This window comes from Pseudorasbora parva, chromosome 1, assembly GCF_024679245.1.
Source record: "Pseudorasbora parva isolate DD20220531a chromosome 1, ASM2467924v1, whole genome shotgun sequence".
In the NCBI taxonomy this organism is placed as follows: domain Eukaryota; kingdom Metazoa; phylum Chordata; class Actinopteri; order Cypriniformes; family Gobionidae; genus Pseudorasbora; species Pseudorasbora parva.
In genome coordinates this window covers 64622520-64637786 of record NC_090172.1, presented here as the reverse complement: position 1 = coordinate 64637786, position 15267 = coordinate 64622520, and the positions used below count along the sequence as shown (strand labels likewise).

At 41.0% G+C, this 15267-nt stretch overlaps 2 protein-coding genes across 2 annotated transcripts in view; one reads left to right on the top strand and one right to left on the bottom strand.

Annotated features, from left to right (window-relative positions):
- LOC137080530 (C-type mannose receptor 2-like) overlaps positions 1-11835 on the bottom strand; it is a 36140-nt gene extending 24305 nt beyond the window's left edge. Inside the window, exon 1 of the mRNA XM_067447578.1 lies at positions 11777-11835. Coding sequence (XP_067303679.1) covers positions 11777-11786 — 10 coding nt within the window. The 5' untranslated portion in view covers positions 11787-11835. The remainder of the gene's footprint in view (positions 1-11776) is intronic.
- On the top strand, positions 6142-7772 carry LOC137087776 (zinc finger BED domain-containing protein 4-like). The gene is made up of 2 exons (XM_067452082.1): positions 6142-6595; positions 7213-7772. The coding sequence occupies exons 1-2, from the start codon at positions 6255-6257 to the stop codon at positions 7325-7327; spliced, it is 456 nt and encodes a 151-aa protein (XP_067308183.1). The 5' UTR covers positions 6142-6254; the 3' UTR covers positions 7328-7772.
- Positions 11836-15267: the final 3432 nt, after the last annotated feature.

Here is a 15267-nt window from a genome sequence, read left to right as displayed (position 1 = left end):
TGCCATTTGAATGTAGGAATTAAAAAAAGTTTAAATGGGAGAAAACAGCCTCTAAAGTTTTGCAGTTCTCACCTGCTGGGAGTGACAATTGGGCTACATTTAGATAAGACATACCCCCTGTAAAGCTGCATGGTTGAAAAATCGGAACGCATACTATTTAAAATAAAGGGTAGCAGATGCTTACATTACCATCTGAAAGCCCATTATAGTAATGGGGGGTTTTGGCAAGTGATACGATGATAACAATTACGATTAAAATAATAACATCAGATGGGAAGGTCTAAACATGAGAGAATGTGTACGTGTTCTTAGAATGAACACAAAGCGACAAACTTTGATGTTGATGGAAAGTAACTCCATAAGAAACTGAAAATTATTCTTGCAGATCTCGTTGCCTCCAATGAAATAAGTTGTTCGGGCACACTTTCTGTTTGTTTTATGTGGCAGCCGGACAGCCTTCTCCTTTGGCTGGCCGGTCCCACATTCTGTTTGTCTTCTGTATTATCTACTTGTTCAGATTGTATGATATATATATATATATATATATATATATATATATATATATATATATATATATATATATATATATATATATATATATATATATAGGCTATTAAAAGAGTATATTTATTACCTTAGTACTTTTAATGTACTTTTTAGAAATATATTAAAATGCAATTCAATATATTTTTTATGCACTTCAAATAAGTATGTTGGAAATTCAAATGCATTATAAGCATACTGCTTGCATTTCAAGTATATTTTTAATATATTTAATAGTACGACTGTTTCACCTGGGAAGCCATACCCCCTGTAAAGCTGCATGGTTGCATAGCAATGACTGAAGCAACAGGAAAAATAGCGCCTCTACTGCGTGCTAGAATCTCTGGAAAACAAGCCGATTTCAACCTCAAAATGTACGCTTTTAAATATACAAATACTGCTTTCTCAAACACAGAGAGGCTTCTTCATAATCTCAACTAACAGATTCTGCAAAAAAGTGAAAAATATTTGCTCGAAAATAGGGGTGTCCCCGACTAAGGATTTACACAATCGAATCAGAATTTTCGAATCTCTCTATGGTCGACCGATAGTCGAATCATCTATGTGTGTGTAAACCATAGACCGGAAAAAAATAAATGGTATAAACGGGTTGGGAAGGGCAGGACACTAGTCAGCAGGAGGCTAAGACTATTTTTATTTTACTTTACACACGGCACACAGCCACCACTTTAAATAAAGTGATCAAAACTAGGCTACACTACACATTCGTAAATTAACCGTTCTCTCATGACATTTAAAAGCCGCGATCGAAACACAGAACATCACACAAATATATAAAAGAACATTTTGATAAATAAACCTAAAAGAATACCTGCCTAGAGTTTATGCACGTTCTTAAGCCGATTGTGCCTGAAGGGGGTCGCACACCGGACTGAAGCTCAGCGCTGTGTCTCAGGATCTCACACCGGACTGAAGCTCAGCGCCGTGTCTCAGGATCTCACACCGGACTGAAGCTCAGCGCCGTGTCTCAGGTATCTCACACCGGACTGAAGCTCAGCGCTGTGTCTTAGGATCTCACACCGGACTGAAGCTCAGCGCCGTGTCTCAGGGATCTCACACCGGACTGAAGCTCAGCGCTGTGTCTTAGGATCTCACACCGGACTGAAGCTCAGCGCTGTGTCTCAGGATCTCACACCGGACTGAAGCTCAGCGCCGTGTCTCAGGATCTCACACCGGACTGAAGCTCAGCGCCGTGTCTCAGGATCTCACACCGGACTGAAGCTCAGCGCCGTGTCTCAGGTATCTCACACCGGACTGAAGCTCAGCGCTGTGTCTTAGGATCTCACACCGGACTGAAGCTCAGCGCCGTGTCTCAGGGATCTCACACCGGACTGAAGCTCAGCGCTGTGTCTTAGGATCTCACACCGGACTGAAGCTCAGCGCCGTGTCTCAGGATCTCACACCGGACTGAAGCTCAGCGCCGTGTCTCAGGATCTCACACCGGACTGAAGCTCAGCGCCGTGTCTCAGGATCTCACACCGGACTGAAGCTCAGCGCCGTGTCTCAGGATCTCACACCGGACTGAAGCTCAGCGCCGTGTCTCAGGGATCTCACACCGGACTGAAGCTCAGCGCTGTGTCTCAGGATCTCACACCGGACTGAAGCTCAGCACCGTGTCTCAGGATCTCACACCGGACTGAAGCTCAGTGCCGTGTCTCAGGATCTCACACCGGACTGAAGCTCAGCGCCGTGTCTCAGGATCTCACACCGGACTGAAGCTCAGCGCCGTGTCTCAGGATCTCACACCGGACTGAAGCTCAGCGCCGTGTCTCAGGATCTCACACCGGACTGAAGCTCAGCGCCGTGTCTCAGGATCTCACACCGGACTGAAGCTCAGCGCCGTGTCTCAGGTAACGTTATCTCACACCAGGCAGACGTGAACATTATATACGCGCGAGCTCAATTTTGAATCGACTTCTGACAGAAGAGCTGCACGATGAGTGTATCTTGTAGCACAGGGTGAAATCAGTATGTACGATTTGAGGGAAATTTACATGTAATCGCCGTGGACAGGCGTTGAATGCCGCCGTCGGTATATATGTGTTCAAATTTTAAAGACCGCTCAGCGCCGCAACACGTCTATAACAGTAATATTAAGCAGACGTGAAACATTGAGTTTCATAACACCCGAGAAGATTCGACCATGAAATCAGTGGTTAAATCCGGTCCTCAGCGGAGTAGCACCAAATTTTGGGCCCTGGGTACAAACCATCTTGCTGGGCCCCCGTACCAAATACCATAGTGATACCAATGGGTGGGGTATTGCATTTTTATCATAAAACACTTAAAATGTAAACAAAATAAGCAATTTGTACGTAAATTCTATACAAATGTTAGTGCATGTATATGTATGTATCGAAAACTGACTTCCCTCTGCCTCGGGCCCTGGGTACTTGGTTCCCCAATCAAATTTATATTTTTGCAATTTTACACATTATAATCCATGAAGATTACACAAAACTGAAATTCCATTTCAAAATAACACGCTGTCAATATTTTTTGAGACCCATATATAATTTAAATATAAATATAATTTAAAAGATTTAATGATAAGATAACAGTTCAAACCCCTGGATCCTTGGAAGTAACCTCCCGTTCTCATTTCTTCATGTTAAAGAAAGTACAGGAGATTTACTCGTGTCTGTCTATAATGAAGATGGTGACGCAATAGCGCCTAACAGTGTTCACTATATTATATTACAACATATACACATCACACAAAGTTCTGAGAAGTGTGTGTGTGTTTTATATAAAAGTCAGGACACAAGAATGCTGCCTGTAAATGAGTTTATTTGAGCTTGTGCTCATCTGAAATAGTTCATCCACATGTACAGGTTGCAAAATATTTCATTTAAAAAATATAAAAAAAAAATCATTTATTTGTAAGAGGACAATGCAATTTTATAAAAAACACGTGAACAAACATAAGTTAAAAAGCCAGAATTAGCCAAGAGGCTACTTTTTTATCTGTAGTCCCCTGGCCAAGATGTGAAAAGAGCGATAAAATATGACACAAATATACATAGTTAATAACAATGCAAAACAAATAAAAAATAATAAAAAATACATTACTTGCAAATGACAAATACACGAAGCACACAGCTAAAAAAAAAACAATAAAGGCACAAGACATACAGCCTATAAAAAAAAATACACAACCAGTTTTTTTTACAGAGAGACAAGCAAAATATAGAGAGTGTGAAAATATATTTGCTGCCTCTGTAGACATTTCACCTCTGATTGATCTAAAAGTTGCAAGATGTAGCTTGATTTTTTATTTTTTTATTTTACTCACTTTCTCAACATGAGCATTAAATGAGAGATTGGAATCAATCAGTAATCCAAGATATTTCTATGTGGCTGTTACGGGTGGTCGGACACCACCCTTAACATAAAGGAGAGATGCACACAAACCAGCTCGTATCAAAAGTAATATAGGGGTATTTTATTTAACAAAGTGGACCTTAAAGGTAGTTTAACAAAAAACAAAAAAAAAAACAACAACAAATTCAGAACGTTTTCTACTGGGTGGGAGGCTGAACAGAAACCAAAGCCAGCAGGTGAGCACGGTTGTGCAGACTCTCAAGGATCCGTGTGCGCACCCTGAAATGCTCCAGGAAATCTTTTATAGCGCTAACACAGGCTCCGCTCAGGTGTGGCTCATCTGCAATCAAGAGACACACTGCATGGACTCACTCACTCAAACATGTGTAGCAACAAACACCAGAGCTGAGGGACGTAACACCCTCACCCCAAAATGGTGACCTGTCGCCATACATTGTAAACTCTTTTTGTTCTGTGTTCAGCCCACTGTTCGAACCAACCCAGACAATAGAGTTCCAGATACAAAAAAAAAAAAAAAAATCATTATGTAGCCCTATGGGAAAAAAAAGAGAGTATTGCAATAACCCAATATTTTATTTTGGTTATTTTTATTGTAATATACATTTCACGTTGATACATTTGTTTATATTATGCTTTATATGTGTTAATATATTAAGTTGTTTGAAAATGCATTTACCCGTGAGAGTGTCCAATCAGAAGCGGGGTGAGAGGTAATGAGGAAGAAAAAAAGAAACAAAGGGTGCTATGAGATGGAGACACACGTGAAGATTGTGCTGTGACAGATACAGTTAAAAAAGTCGGTAAAACACCAAATTTAATAGTTGTTATCATAAGTGATATTGTATACTGCACGAAGAGTGAGGTACAGACACTTTATGTTACAGTGCGATCGTTCAGATCGTGGACTTTGCAGTTATAGTGAGCCCCATAGGAGAAAGTGGGGACGGCTCGTTTCCACGCACGAGAAGAAGAAAAAACGGGACGTTGCTAGCGAGTAGCCTGCTCAGTTGCTGTGTTATGTGCATCGCCTGAAAAGCCTAATCGTCGAGGAAGAGACTGTGAAGGAGCGGAGGGAATCTTCAAGGCCGTTGAGTATCGGGAAGACCGTGTTCGGGAGCGGTGAAGGACGACGCGGCGACTTATCAGTTCTGTTGCGTGAGTTTATTTTGTATGTTGCGCCGAGGCGTGAAGCGACCATTGTGTTTTAGGTCTCAACGATCTCAAGCTACACAACAGGCCTGCCACGAGTATTCATTTGACTATCAGGGTATTCATTTTGTTTATTCATTTTGATGGCCATGTAGTCATTTGCCGGCATTAGCTTTAGACTTTGAATTGGCTTTATTTGGGGAATTTAATGGGAAGAGAGTTGTGATTTATCTGAATTTGTTTATTTGAATCAAATTGTATATTTCAAAATTTTATATTTTCTTTAAGTAAATAGTTCATAACTATTTCCTGTGAAGGTGGTCTTTATATTTTGGGTTTGATACATCGGTACAGGTGATGTATTTCAGGTAAATAATATAATTTAGCGTATAATAATTTGGTTTTTAGTAGGGATGGCCCGATACCGATACTGGCATCGGGTATCGGGTCGATACCGTCCTCATATACTTGTATTCGAACTCATAAAAATGAGCCGATACCACGCACCGATACCACGTGCGTTTTGTGAAACGAAACTGGCCGCCGCGAGCCGCCGTTTTGTCTAGGTGAACGCCATATGAACGCCATATGAACGTCGGCGGTTTGGGCCCATTTCAAGATAAGGGATGATGACAGCAGCAAGGCAGACTGTAAGTTATGTTCAGCTAAGGTGTCGAGAGGAGGAAAAGAAAGTACATCGTTTAACACCAGCAATCTAATTAAACACCTGAAGACGCATCATAGTGCTGAATACACACAATTTTGTCAAGCTAAACAAGCAACTCAGCAGCCAACATTAACACAGGTTTTACAGAAGCGCGAGAAGATGTCCAGAGATAATCCACAGGGCACTAAAAATAACAGAGGGAATTGCATACTTTATTGCACTTGATGACCAGCCATTGTCGGCTTTTGAAAATATAGGATTTCGACATCTTCTTGGCATACTGGAGCCGCGATACGAAATTCCTACCAGCCTACCTTGTGCCGCTCACACTCTCCAGCTGGTGGTCCACGAAGGACTTTTATCACAGAGAAGTGTTGCTGATGCATTGGCTATCGGACGCAAAATCGTTGGCCATTTTAAACATTCACCTCTAGCCTACTCCTGCCTTGAAGACATTCAGTTAGAAATTGGTCAGCCTGCAAAACGACTACAGCAGGACGTACAGACCGGCTGGAACAGTACATTTTACATGATCCAGTCCCTGATTGAGCAGAAACGGGCACTAGGAGTTTTTGTGTCCGAACATGAACTCCCTGATAATCTCACGGCTCACCAATGGGCACTGCTGGAGAAGGTTGTAACTGTTCTGGGTCCGTTTGAGGAGTTAACGCGAAAAGTTAGCTCTTCTGAAGCTATGGCAGCAGATGTGATTCCTGCTGTCACTGTATTGCAGCGATTTCTGTCTAGAGAGACCGACGATGACCATGGCATCAAAACTATGAAAGGGACTTTAGCTGCAGCTGTCAGGAGACGATTTTCTGATGTGGAAGAACAACCCCTCTACAGCATCGCTACTCTACTCGACCCCAGGTAGGTGTTGTGTGTGTGTGTGTGTGTGTGTGTGTGTGTGTGTGTGTGTGTCTGTCTGTCTGTCTGTGTGCGTGTGGGTCTGTATCTATCTATGTGTGTGTGTGTGTGTGTGTGTGTGTGTGTGTGTCTGTCTGTCTGTCTGTCTGTGTGCGTGTGGGTCTGTATCTGTCTGTGTGTGTGTCTGTGTGCGTGTGTCTGTGTGCGTGTGGGTCTGTATCTGTGTGTGTGTGTGTGTGTGTGTCTGTCTGTCTGTGTGCGTGTGGGTCTGTATCTGTCTGTGTGTGTGTCTGTGTGCGTGTGGGTCTGTATCTGTGTGTGTGTGTGTGTGTCTGTCTGTATCTGTGTGTGTGTCTGTCTGTCTGTGTGTGTGTGTGTGTGTGTGTGTGTGTGTGTGTCTATGAGCGTGTGTCTGTGTGTATCTGTGTCTGTGAGCGTGTGTCTGTGTGTATCTGTGTCTGTGTGCGTGTGTGTGCTAAGTAGCGAGTTAAGTTGCCAATGTCTTGCTGAAAAGTACATTTTAGGATTTAATTTTCATTAATAAATTATTTGATTAGGCTATATTATTATAACAAATTACCTATTGTCAGATGCCTCATTTTTTTCTCCCTCTGTTATAGGTACAAACATCTTTTTTTCTCTAACACCAGCACTGCTGCAAATGCCAAGGAGATGCTCTCCTGCCAGAAAACCACGCAGGGACCAGGCAAGCAGCAGCCTGGACAGTATATTTGATGAAATAGCAGATGAGCAAGCACCAGTCTCTCTAAACAGAGCTCAAGCAGGTTATACTGCACAATTAGAGACATACCTAGGGGAGACCACAATTTCTCGAGAAGACAAACCACTACAATACTGGGCAGTTAACAAAGTCAGTTTCCCTACTCTGGCCAAAATGGCATCCAGATACCTCTCAGCACCATGCAGTAGTGTTGACAGTGAAAGGCTGTTCAGCTCAGTGTCACTTATTGTGAATGAAGACAGAAACAGAATCACAGCTGATCATGCAGAGATGATTTTGTTCATCAAAACGAACCTGCCTTTCATTCTCCCAAAAAGTACCTAAGCTAGTTCAGATCACATTGCTGACTGAAATGTTTGTTTAATTGAAATAAGGGAGCTGTCACTGTGCCACATAGTTTAATTGTTGTTTAATTGAAATATGCAGTAGTTTAATTGAGAATACACAACAGTTACATTGAAATTGAGTTAAATTGAAAGCTGAAGACGCTGTCAAACATTTCATTGATATATTGTTGAGTTCATATTGTTGACTGTACAATACGTTTTTATTTATATTTTGTCAGTTGTGAAGACAGTGCCAGTATTGAGGCTTTTTGTTTACACAGAAATATATATAATTTATTTTTTATTTGAAATTGCTTACATTTATTATTTTACTTATTATTTATTTTAGACTTGTTTAAACAAGCAGAGAAAATAAAAACAGTCTTCCAACCTGTGTTCTAAAATAGTCTTCTGTCTTCTTTTCTGGTAGCCTGTAATTACTTTCGTGGTAGAAATATCGGTATCGGTACTCGGTATCGGCAAGTACACAAGTGTAAATACTCGTACTCGTATCGGTTTGGGAAAAAATGGTATCGGGCCATCCCTAGTTTTTAGTGAACATATTTATTTGTGTTTAAGTAACCTAATTATTTTCCAGTCAAAGTAATATTATATTTATTAGAGTATAGCAATTTAGTTAGGTGTAAAATAAAAAAGCAAAATATAGTGAAAACATTAATAATTTACATTGGTGCATTAATTAATAACTCAAAGAGAGATCTTTCACCAAGTAGGAATTTGGGGAGCGCACTTCAATAAAGCAAAAGCGAAGACACGCTAAAGGGGCGCTACAATTACCACCGATGTTAGACGTACCTGCTTGTGAAGATATATATATATAGGTTGAATGACACGTCTGCCATAGCTTGATGGGGTCTGTATCGTTTTTATTCATTCATCTTTTAAACTTCGGGTTTCGGGTAGTAACCCGAGAACAAAATGAACTACAAAATTCGACTGCTTTACGGCATATACGTCACTTCCACCAACACACACACTTCCTTAAATTTGGACGTGCGAGCCCAACTTTGTTCGTCGGATAATATAGTCATGTCCGAAGCAGCACAGACAAATAAGAAAGAAAAGGTTTTGTTGGAGGAAAGCAAAAGCAGAGGAAACGAAAAAGTGATGGGATTAAAGGCAGGACGAGGATCAACATGTGACCAGCGTTTGCTCGTTGGCGTGAGCTGAAGGAGGCGTGCCCGACCGATGCTGTCCTGCTTGTCATGGTGATTACCTACCACTCAAACATTGAACTGAAGTATCATATAGATTCTGTAAAACGCTAACCAATAGACTACTATAATGATGCTGGCTTGTAAACGTGAGCATCAAGATTATTTGGAGTTTGAAAAAAATAAAACCCATGAAATTATATTCATATGACATGCTGAAGCATATGCCACTGACTGTACCTGGAATGAAGACATTTCACACGCGCCGCCAGAAGAACACCTGCATGTGAACTCCTCCTGCAGTGTTAAGGGGAACTGTTACCCCTCATTTACACTGAACACGTGTGCGGCGCATTACGGCTGCGACACGGCTACCGGAGCTGATCGCGCCCATTCTAGTCAATGCTTGTGTTTACACCGGCCGTGACACGGCGCGTTTCAGAAGCTTCCCAGAAGCGGCTCTCCGTGCCGCTTCGCTTAATATAGGTGCCTAGTCTATTTTTGACGGATGCGCGTCCAAGTCGCACCGGAAATACAAAATAAAAGTCAAAAATCCCTGTCAGTTTCAAAATAAACACTCTGTGCAGACTCCCAAACGTATTGCATGTATATTGGCAATATATCCTTGGTAGGAGACAAGAAATAGACGTCAGACAGGCAAATCACGCGGTCTCACAGATCCAGTCGCTCCGCTTCTGATATGCTCCCGGTGTGAGTTAGCACCGCGTGGAGGACGGAATAAAACCTTGTCGCAGCCGTAATGCGCCGCACACGTGTTCAGTGTAAATGAGGGGTTAGTGCTGCACCAACGCAATTTTATGACATTATTTGGCCCGCCCTGCACCACTGTATATATTTTTACAGCCCGCCCCGCACCCGCGACTATTAAATAGACATACGGGGTCCGCGGGTTATGAGACGACCCGCGCATAACTAGTTCAGGGCTCTCAGGGTTGTCATGTCAACAAATGCATGCGCGTTTGACAGCTTACGACAGTAGTTGAGGACATTATTTTTTTCCCAACTGTAGGGGGACCCCGAGAGCAAAAGTTACCTAGTGCTGATTTAAAACAATGTTCACTAAACGCTGGAACGAGGCTGGAGCGTTTCGCATTCTGAAAGCCATAACTTTATAATGCATAAATGCATCTGGGGTCACAAAAGCTGATATCTGTTTCGCCCTAGGTGTAAAGGGCACTTGCCAGTAACCTTTTAGGAGGTTGACCTTAGTTACAAACGTGGCAGAGCCAACACGGTCCACACAGTCATCCATCCGCGGTAACGGATAACAGTCTGGCAGAGTGTTGGCATTAACACGCCTGTAGTCCGTACAAAACCTGTGAGTGCCGTCAGGTTTGCCAACTAACAGGCACGGGGAGCTCCAAGGGCTAAAGCTAGGCTCAGCAATATTATTCTCTAACATGTACTCAACCTCCCATTGCAGGATAGCTCGCTTCTCTGGATTTACCCTATATGGGTGCTGTTTAATTGGTCCCTTATCACCCACATTTATATCATGTTCCAGGACTGTAGTTACGGTTGCATCATCTCCGAATAACTCAGGGAAGTCATCTATCACCGACAATATTTCAGTTGTTTGAACGGAAGTTAAATGAGGCAAATGTTTTGCAATGACCGATAGCATAGCAGAGTTATTGAGTCGACCTTCAATCACGCACTGCGACGGAGGAGTCACCGCGTCATCGTCCTCTACCAGTGAAGAGAGCAACACGGATGACTCGACCGGGTAAGTTAAGATTACTCAAGTCATTTTGAACACATTCATGCTTATGATATGGCTTGAGCATGTTTACATGACAGACGCGAGAATGCCGACGCTTATCTGGGGTTAAAATTACATAATCCAGATCAGATATTTTCTTTTCCACAGTATAAGCCCCTCTGAATCGTGCCTGAAATACAGAGCCGGGCACAGGAAAGAGAACCACACTTGGTCTCCTAGTTTAAACGAACGGGCTTTAGCTTTTATTTTTTGTTTCATTATAGGAAGAGCTTAACTTGTGCCTCTTCTCACAAGCTGACATATACAGTCCCATTACACTGGTCGACACTTGAATGACAATTTCTTGTCAAAATGCATTCTGCTTCCCCAAATATTACATAATATAATAGCCTACATAAATCACCCAGTCTATTGATGAAGTAGTGAACTAAAAAAACCTGTAAATGAACATTTAACATTAGACTCTCTCTGGGCATTTTATGTTTCTATTCTAGCCCAAACAAACATATACATAAATAAATGCTCTTTGCATTGCACACAGCATATTCAGAAAATATCCTTTTCATAGCACAAGACAAGTTTTATTTTTATTTGTGGACCATTGTGTATTTTGATGATAAAATGCTATCTCTGGCCATTCTGACAAATCTCTCATTCATTCATTCTGTTTTTTTTTTTTTTTTGTCCAGTCACATACTGTATGGACAATTCCGACCCAATACGGCTCAGGTTTTCTATGTACTGTATCTTGATCTGTCGAGCGGCAGAAGTGATTCTACATAAACCGTACTGGGTTAATGTTCTGCTTTTACAGTCAGGGGGAAAGGATTGTTTTCCTCTAAGCCACGCTCCTACGAGACACCGACCAAGTCAAAAAGCACATTATCTGATGATAACAGTATAAGAAGTGTTTGCAAGTAAATATATATATATATATATATATATATATATATATATATATATATATATATATATATATATATATACAATTTATATAAAATAACAATACAATAGTAGGATCATTATAGGAACCCACAGCCCAAACAAGATACGATAAGGAGTATAATTCATCTAATTAAATAAAACACCGATCACAAAGATGATGAGCAGAAGAGGCATTTTAAAAGGACTACCTGCTGAGCATGATCAAACAGAATGAAAAACAGTCGGTAAAAAAAGAAGAAAGACCAACATAACCTTCACTCATATCTGCTGCAGAGGAAGTTGAGTTTGTGAGTCTCAGGACGGCTGATCCAGCGCTGATCTTCTCCTCCTCCAGACTGAACTGCTCCAGATCTCACTGTACGCTCACAGTCCTCCTCTCCTGTGCCGTTCCCTGGAGCCCATTTGTGATAACACACGGTCTCTCCGCTCACCCAGAACCAGATGCCCACAGTGCAGGAGTGACGTAAACCCAACCACACCTCCGCAGTAGACGCCCCTTTAACCACATTCATCACACGACGGTGCATCTCCTCTGAATGAACCGAGACCAGATCCACATGATTCTGTCTGCAGTATCTCAGAGCTTCAGGCCACGTCAGGTTCTCTTTGATCAGAATCAGTTTATCTGGACACAAAACAAACCACAAGCAAAAACTAGAGAGAGACTGATCAAAAACAACATGAAGAACAAACACTGTGGAGGAATCTGTCATGTCAGACATGTAGCGTGAACTTTAAGATATCTGGCGGTGATGGATGGATTGTGTGTGTTTGAGAGGATCTGCTCACCTTCATGACACACAAAAGGATATTGCTTGCCGCAAGGGTCATCATTCCATTGCCCCAGAGAGTTCGGTTTGATCACTGTACAGTTTTCATTACCTTCAGCATTATTAGGTTCACCAGTAAACCAGTATCTGAATGAGGAGTTCCTCTGATCTGACCACTGCCATGAGTCTCTGAACAGACCGATCCAGACTTCATTAGATATGAGACTATCACTGATGAACTTCTGAATCTGTTGACTCTCATTCTGGTTCCTCACACTGACCAGATCAGTGTGATTCTGTCTGCAGTAACTCTGAGCGTCTCTCCAATTCTTCATCTGATTGACAAAGACGAGTCCTGTGCTCACTTTAAGAAAAACACACAGAAAGAGATTCAGGAGTCAGTTTGTTCATTATTCTTACACTGATTTATGGTTTGGATGCGAATAAGAGCAGCGGTGGAGCATCAGAAACACTGATCATTCAGAGACTGATTCTACAGCTGATGTTATATTAGATATTCAGAACATATTCTTGATGACTTTGCTGATATAAAATTAAGTAACACTTTTGAATTTGTAGTAATTGTATTGCATCTTTATATTTCGCCATTATGTTTTGTTATATGTTTCCCTGTAATACTGTGAAATGGCGATTCTGAAATGTTATTCCATTCGGGATTCCTAAAGACAAAGAGATGTTGAGGGCCCGTAGGCCAAATGGTGCCACACCTGTAGTACAGTGGGGGAAGTTTGGTCTGATTGGTCAGTTTGAATGTCTCAGGGGTTCAGTCACATGGTCATGGGATAGATAAAAGAAGATTGCAACTGTTGCTCTTTTATTCTCTGGCTCTCTTCTAGGGGCCTTCTCTTTGGCTCTTCTCTCTCTCTCTCTCTCAGGTAACATTCTATACATGCTGGGAACGATTAATGGTATACGTTTTATCATCTCATTCATCTGTTTTGTAACTATTTAAAGTGTAACCATAACCAGATTTTGTCATTAAATTCTTTCAATTATAAATGATTTGCTAACTAGTTTTGGTTTGGTATTGACTTTGAAGTGTTACCTATTGTAATACAATATAGTCACATTAAAGCAGCGCTCTCCCATATATTTTGCTATTGGGTGGTTATAGACCCCTTCACGGGTGACGTCACAGGAAAATTCACAATTCGCAGTGCGCATGTCAGGTTTAGAAAGTTCGTTCCATCCCATTGAATTGTATGTTAACCAGAGAATTTCTCGTCAAGAAAAAAATGCCTACTTGAATCGTGAACTGAAAATCGTACCAGTTGTGGAGTCAAGTTTTTCAGGATTTCCACAGGATCTATAAATTATATGTAAGTGTGAACTCATGAAATCAACAGTCTCTTCTATATTTATGACCTCATTAAAAAGTAGACGTATTGCATTAAATTTTTTTTTTTTTTTTTTTTTTTATAAATGAGTGTTTTTGTGATTGTATGGAGCTGCACTTACTGTTGTTAGATGAACTGCAGATGAAAGGCCAGGGGTGATCACATGACTCATCTTGCCATTCTCTATTTTTCATTATAGCACAACTCTTATCTCCATTATTTGTTTGTCCAGATCCCCAGTTCAGATAGAGTACAGGATCACCTGAAGACCACTGCCATTTATTAACACTCGTCCTCTGCAGCCCAATCCAGACATTTTGAAAATCTCCATCAGTCACACTCTTGTTCAGCTCCTTCATGTCGTTCATGTTGTCAACGGTGGCCAGATCTGTGTAATTCTCTCTGCAGTATCTCTGAGCTTCAGTCCAGTTCTTCAACACGTTTATAAAGTGATACTGACGCTGAACACATTCAGATACGGAGCAGAGAGCTGTGAAAGAGAGGGTTTGATTTAATGCTTTTCATAACAGGGTCAAACCTGATGAAACTATAAACCAGAAATAAAACTACAAACACACTCACCAATGAGAAGAAGAACCAAATATAGAGTTTGCTCCATTTCTGAGGAAGAAACACATTGAAAAACTCAGAAATCAAACATTCACTGATTCATTTAGGAGTAAAATATGACAGTTTTAGTTTCTTAACAGCAGCATTAATGAAACACATAATCATTCAGACAATATGAACATCTCAAAGTCTAATTGTGTGTGAAGAATGAACATGCGAGTTGTTCTTACTTTAGAGGTTGTGTGTTTCTGTCCTGAGTCTGATGTTTCTGTCTGCAGCTTTAAACTACGTGATTATTATATCTGCTCTCATCCCTCATTCAGCGCATCACATCATTTGGTTATTTCTCTAAAATCCCCATGTCATATTTCACTTCCTCCATATTTGTGTATTTGTCCAACTCTTTCTCCTTATTTGCATATTGAGGTCTGTTTACTGGTGGGCCATCAGGGACTTCTCTGCAGGCCCTGTCAAAAAAAAAAAAAAAGTTTATTTTGTTGTATTCATAATATTCTATTCTAACTGTTCCGGAAAGAATGTGGTTATAAATGTAATAAGTTGACATAGTGAGAAAAAAGTGAGGAAACCATTTGCCTTAAAATATTCAAGTAAAGTAGCATATTATTTTTTAGCTGGCAAAACGTAATAATTTGTACAGAAAACTTGTTAATGAAGTATACTTATCTTAAAATTATTAGATGTGTTAAAGGGGGGGTGAAATGCTGTTTCATGCATACTGATCTTTTTACACTGTTAAAGACTTGGAATCCCATACTAAACATAGACAAAGTTTCAAAAGTTAAGGTGGACGTTTGATGGGAGTATTTCTTTGTCAAAAATACTACTTCCGGTTAGTCATAAGTTTCGGCAAGTTTTTTGAGATCATGCGTTCCCATTGACGTTAGTGGGGGCGGAATTTCCTTGTATGGGCCTTACGGACAATTCTACCGGAAGCGCGTGAGAGAGAGCGAGGGAGAGAGCGAAAGCAACAGCCTACGCCCATCAAAGCTGGCTTGTAGGATGCTAAACAGGTGATATAACCAGT

What these genes read in the sequence shown, in the direction of transcription:
- LOC137087776 (XM_067452082.1), top strand. Translation starts at nt 6,255, where the DNA reads ATGATCCAGTCCCTGATTGAGCAGAAACGGGCACTAGGAGTTTTTGTG. An exon ending in GCTACTCTACTCGACCCCAG is followed by an intron (nt 6,596 to 7,212) that starts GTAGGTGTTGTG and finishes CCTCTGTTATAG; the next exon opens with GTACAAACATCTTTTTTTCT.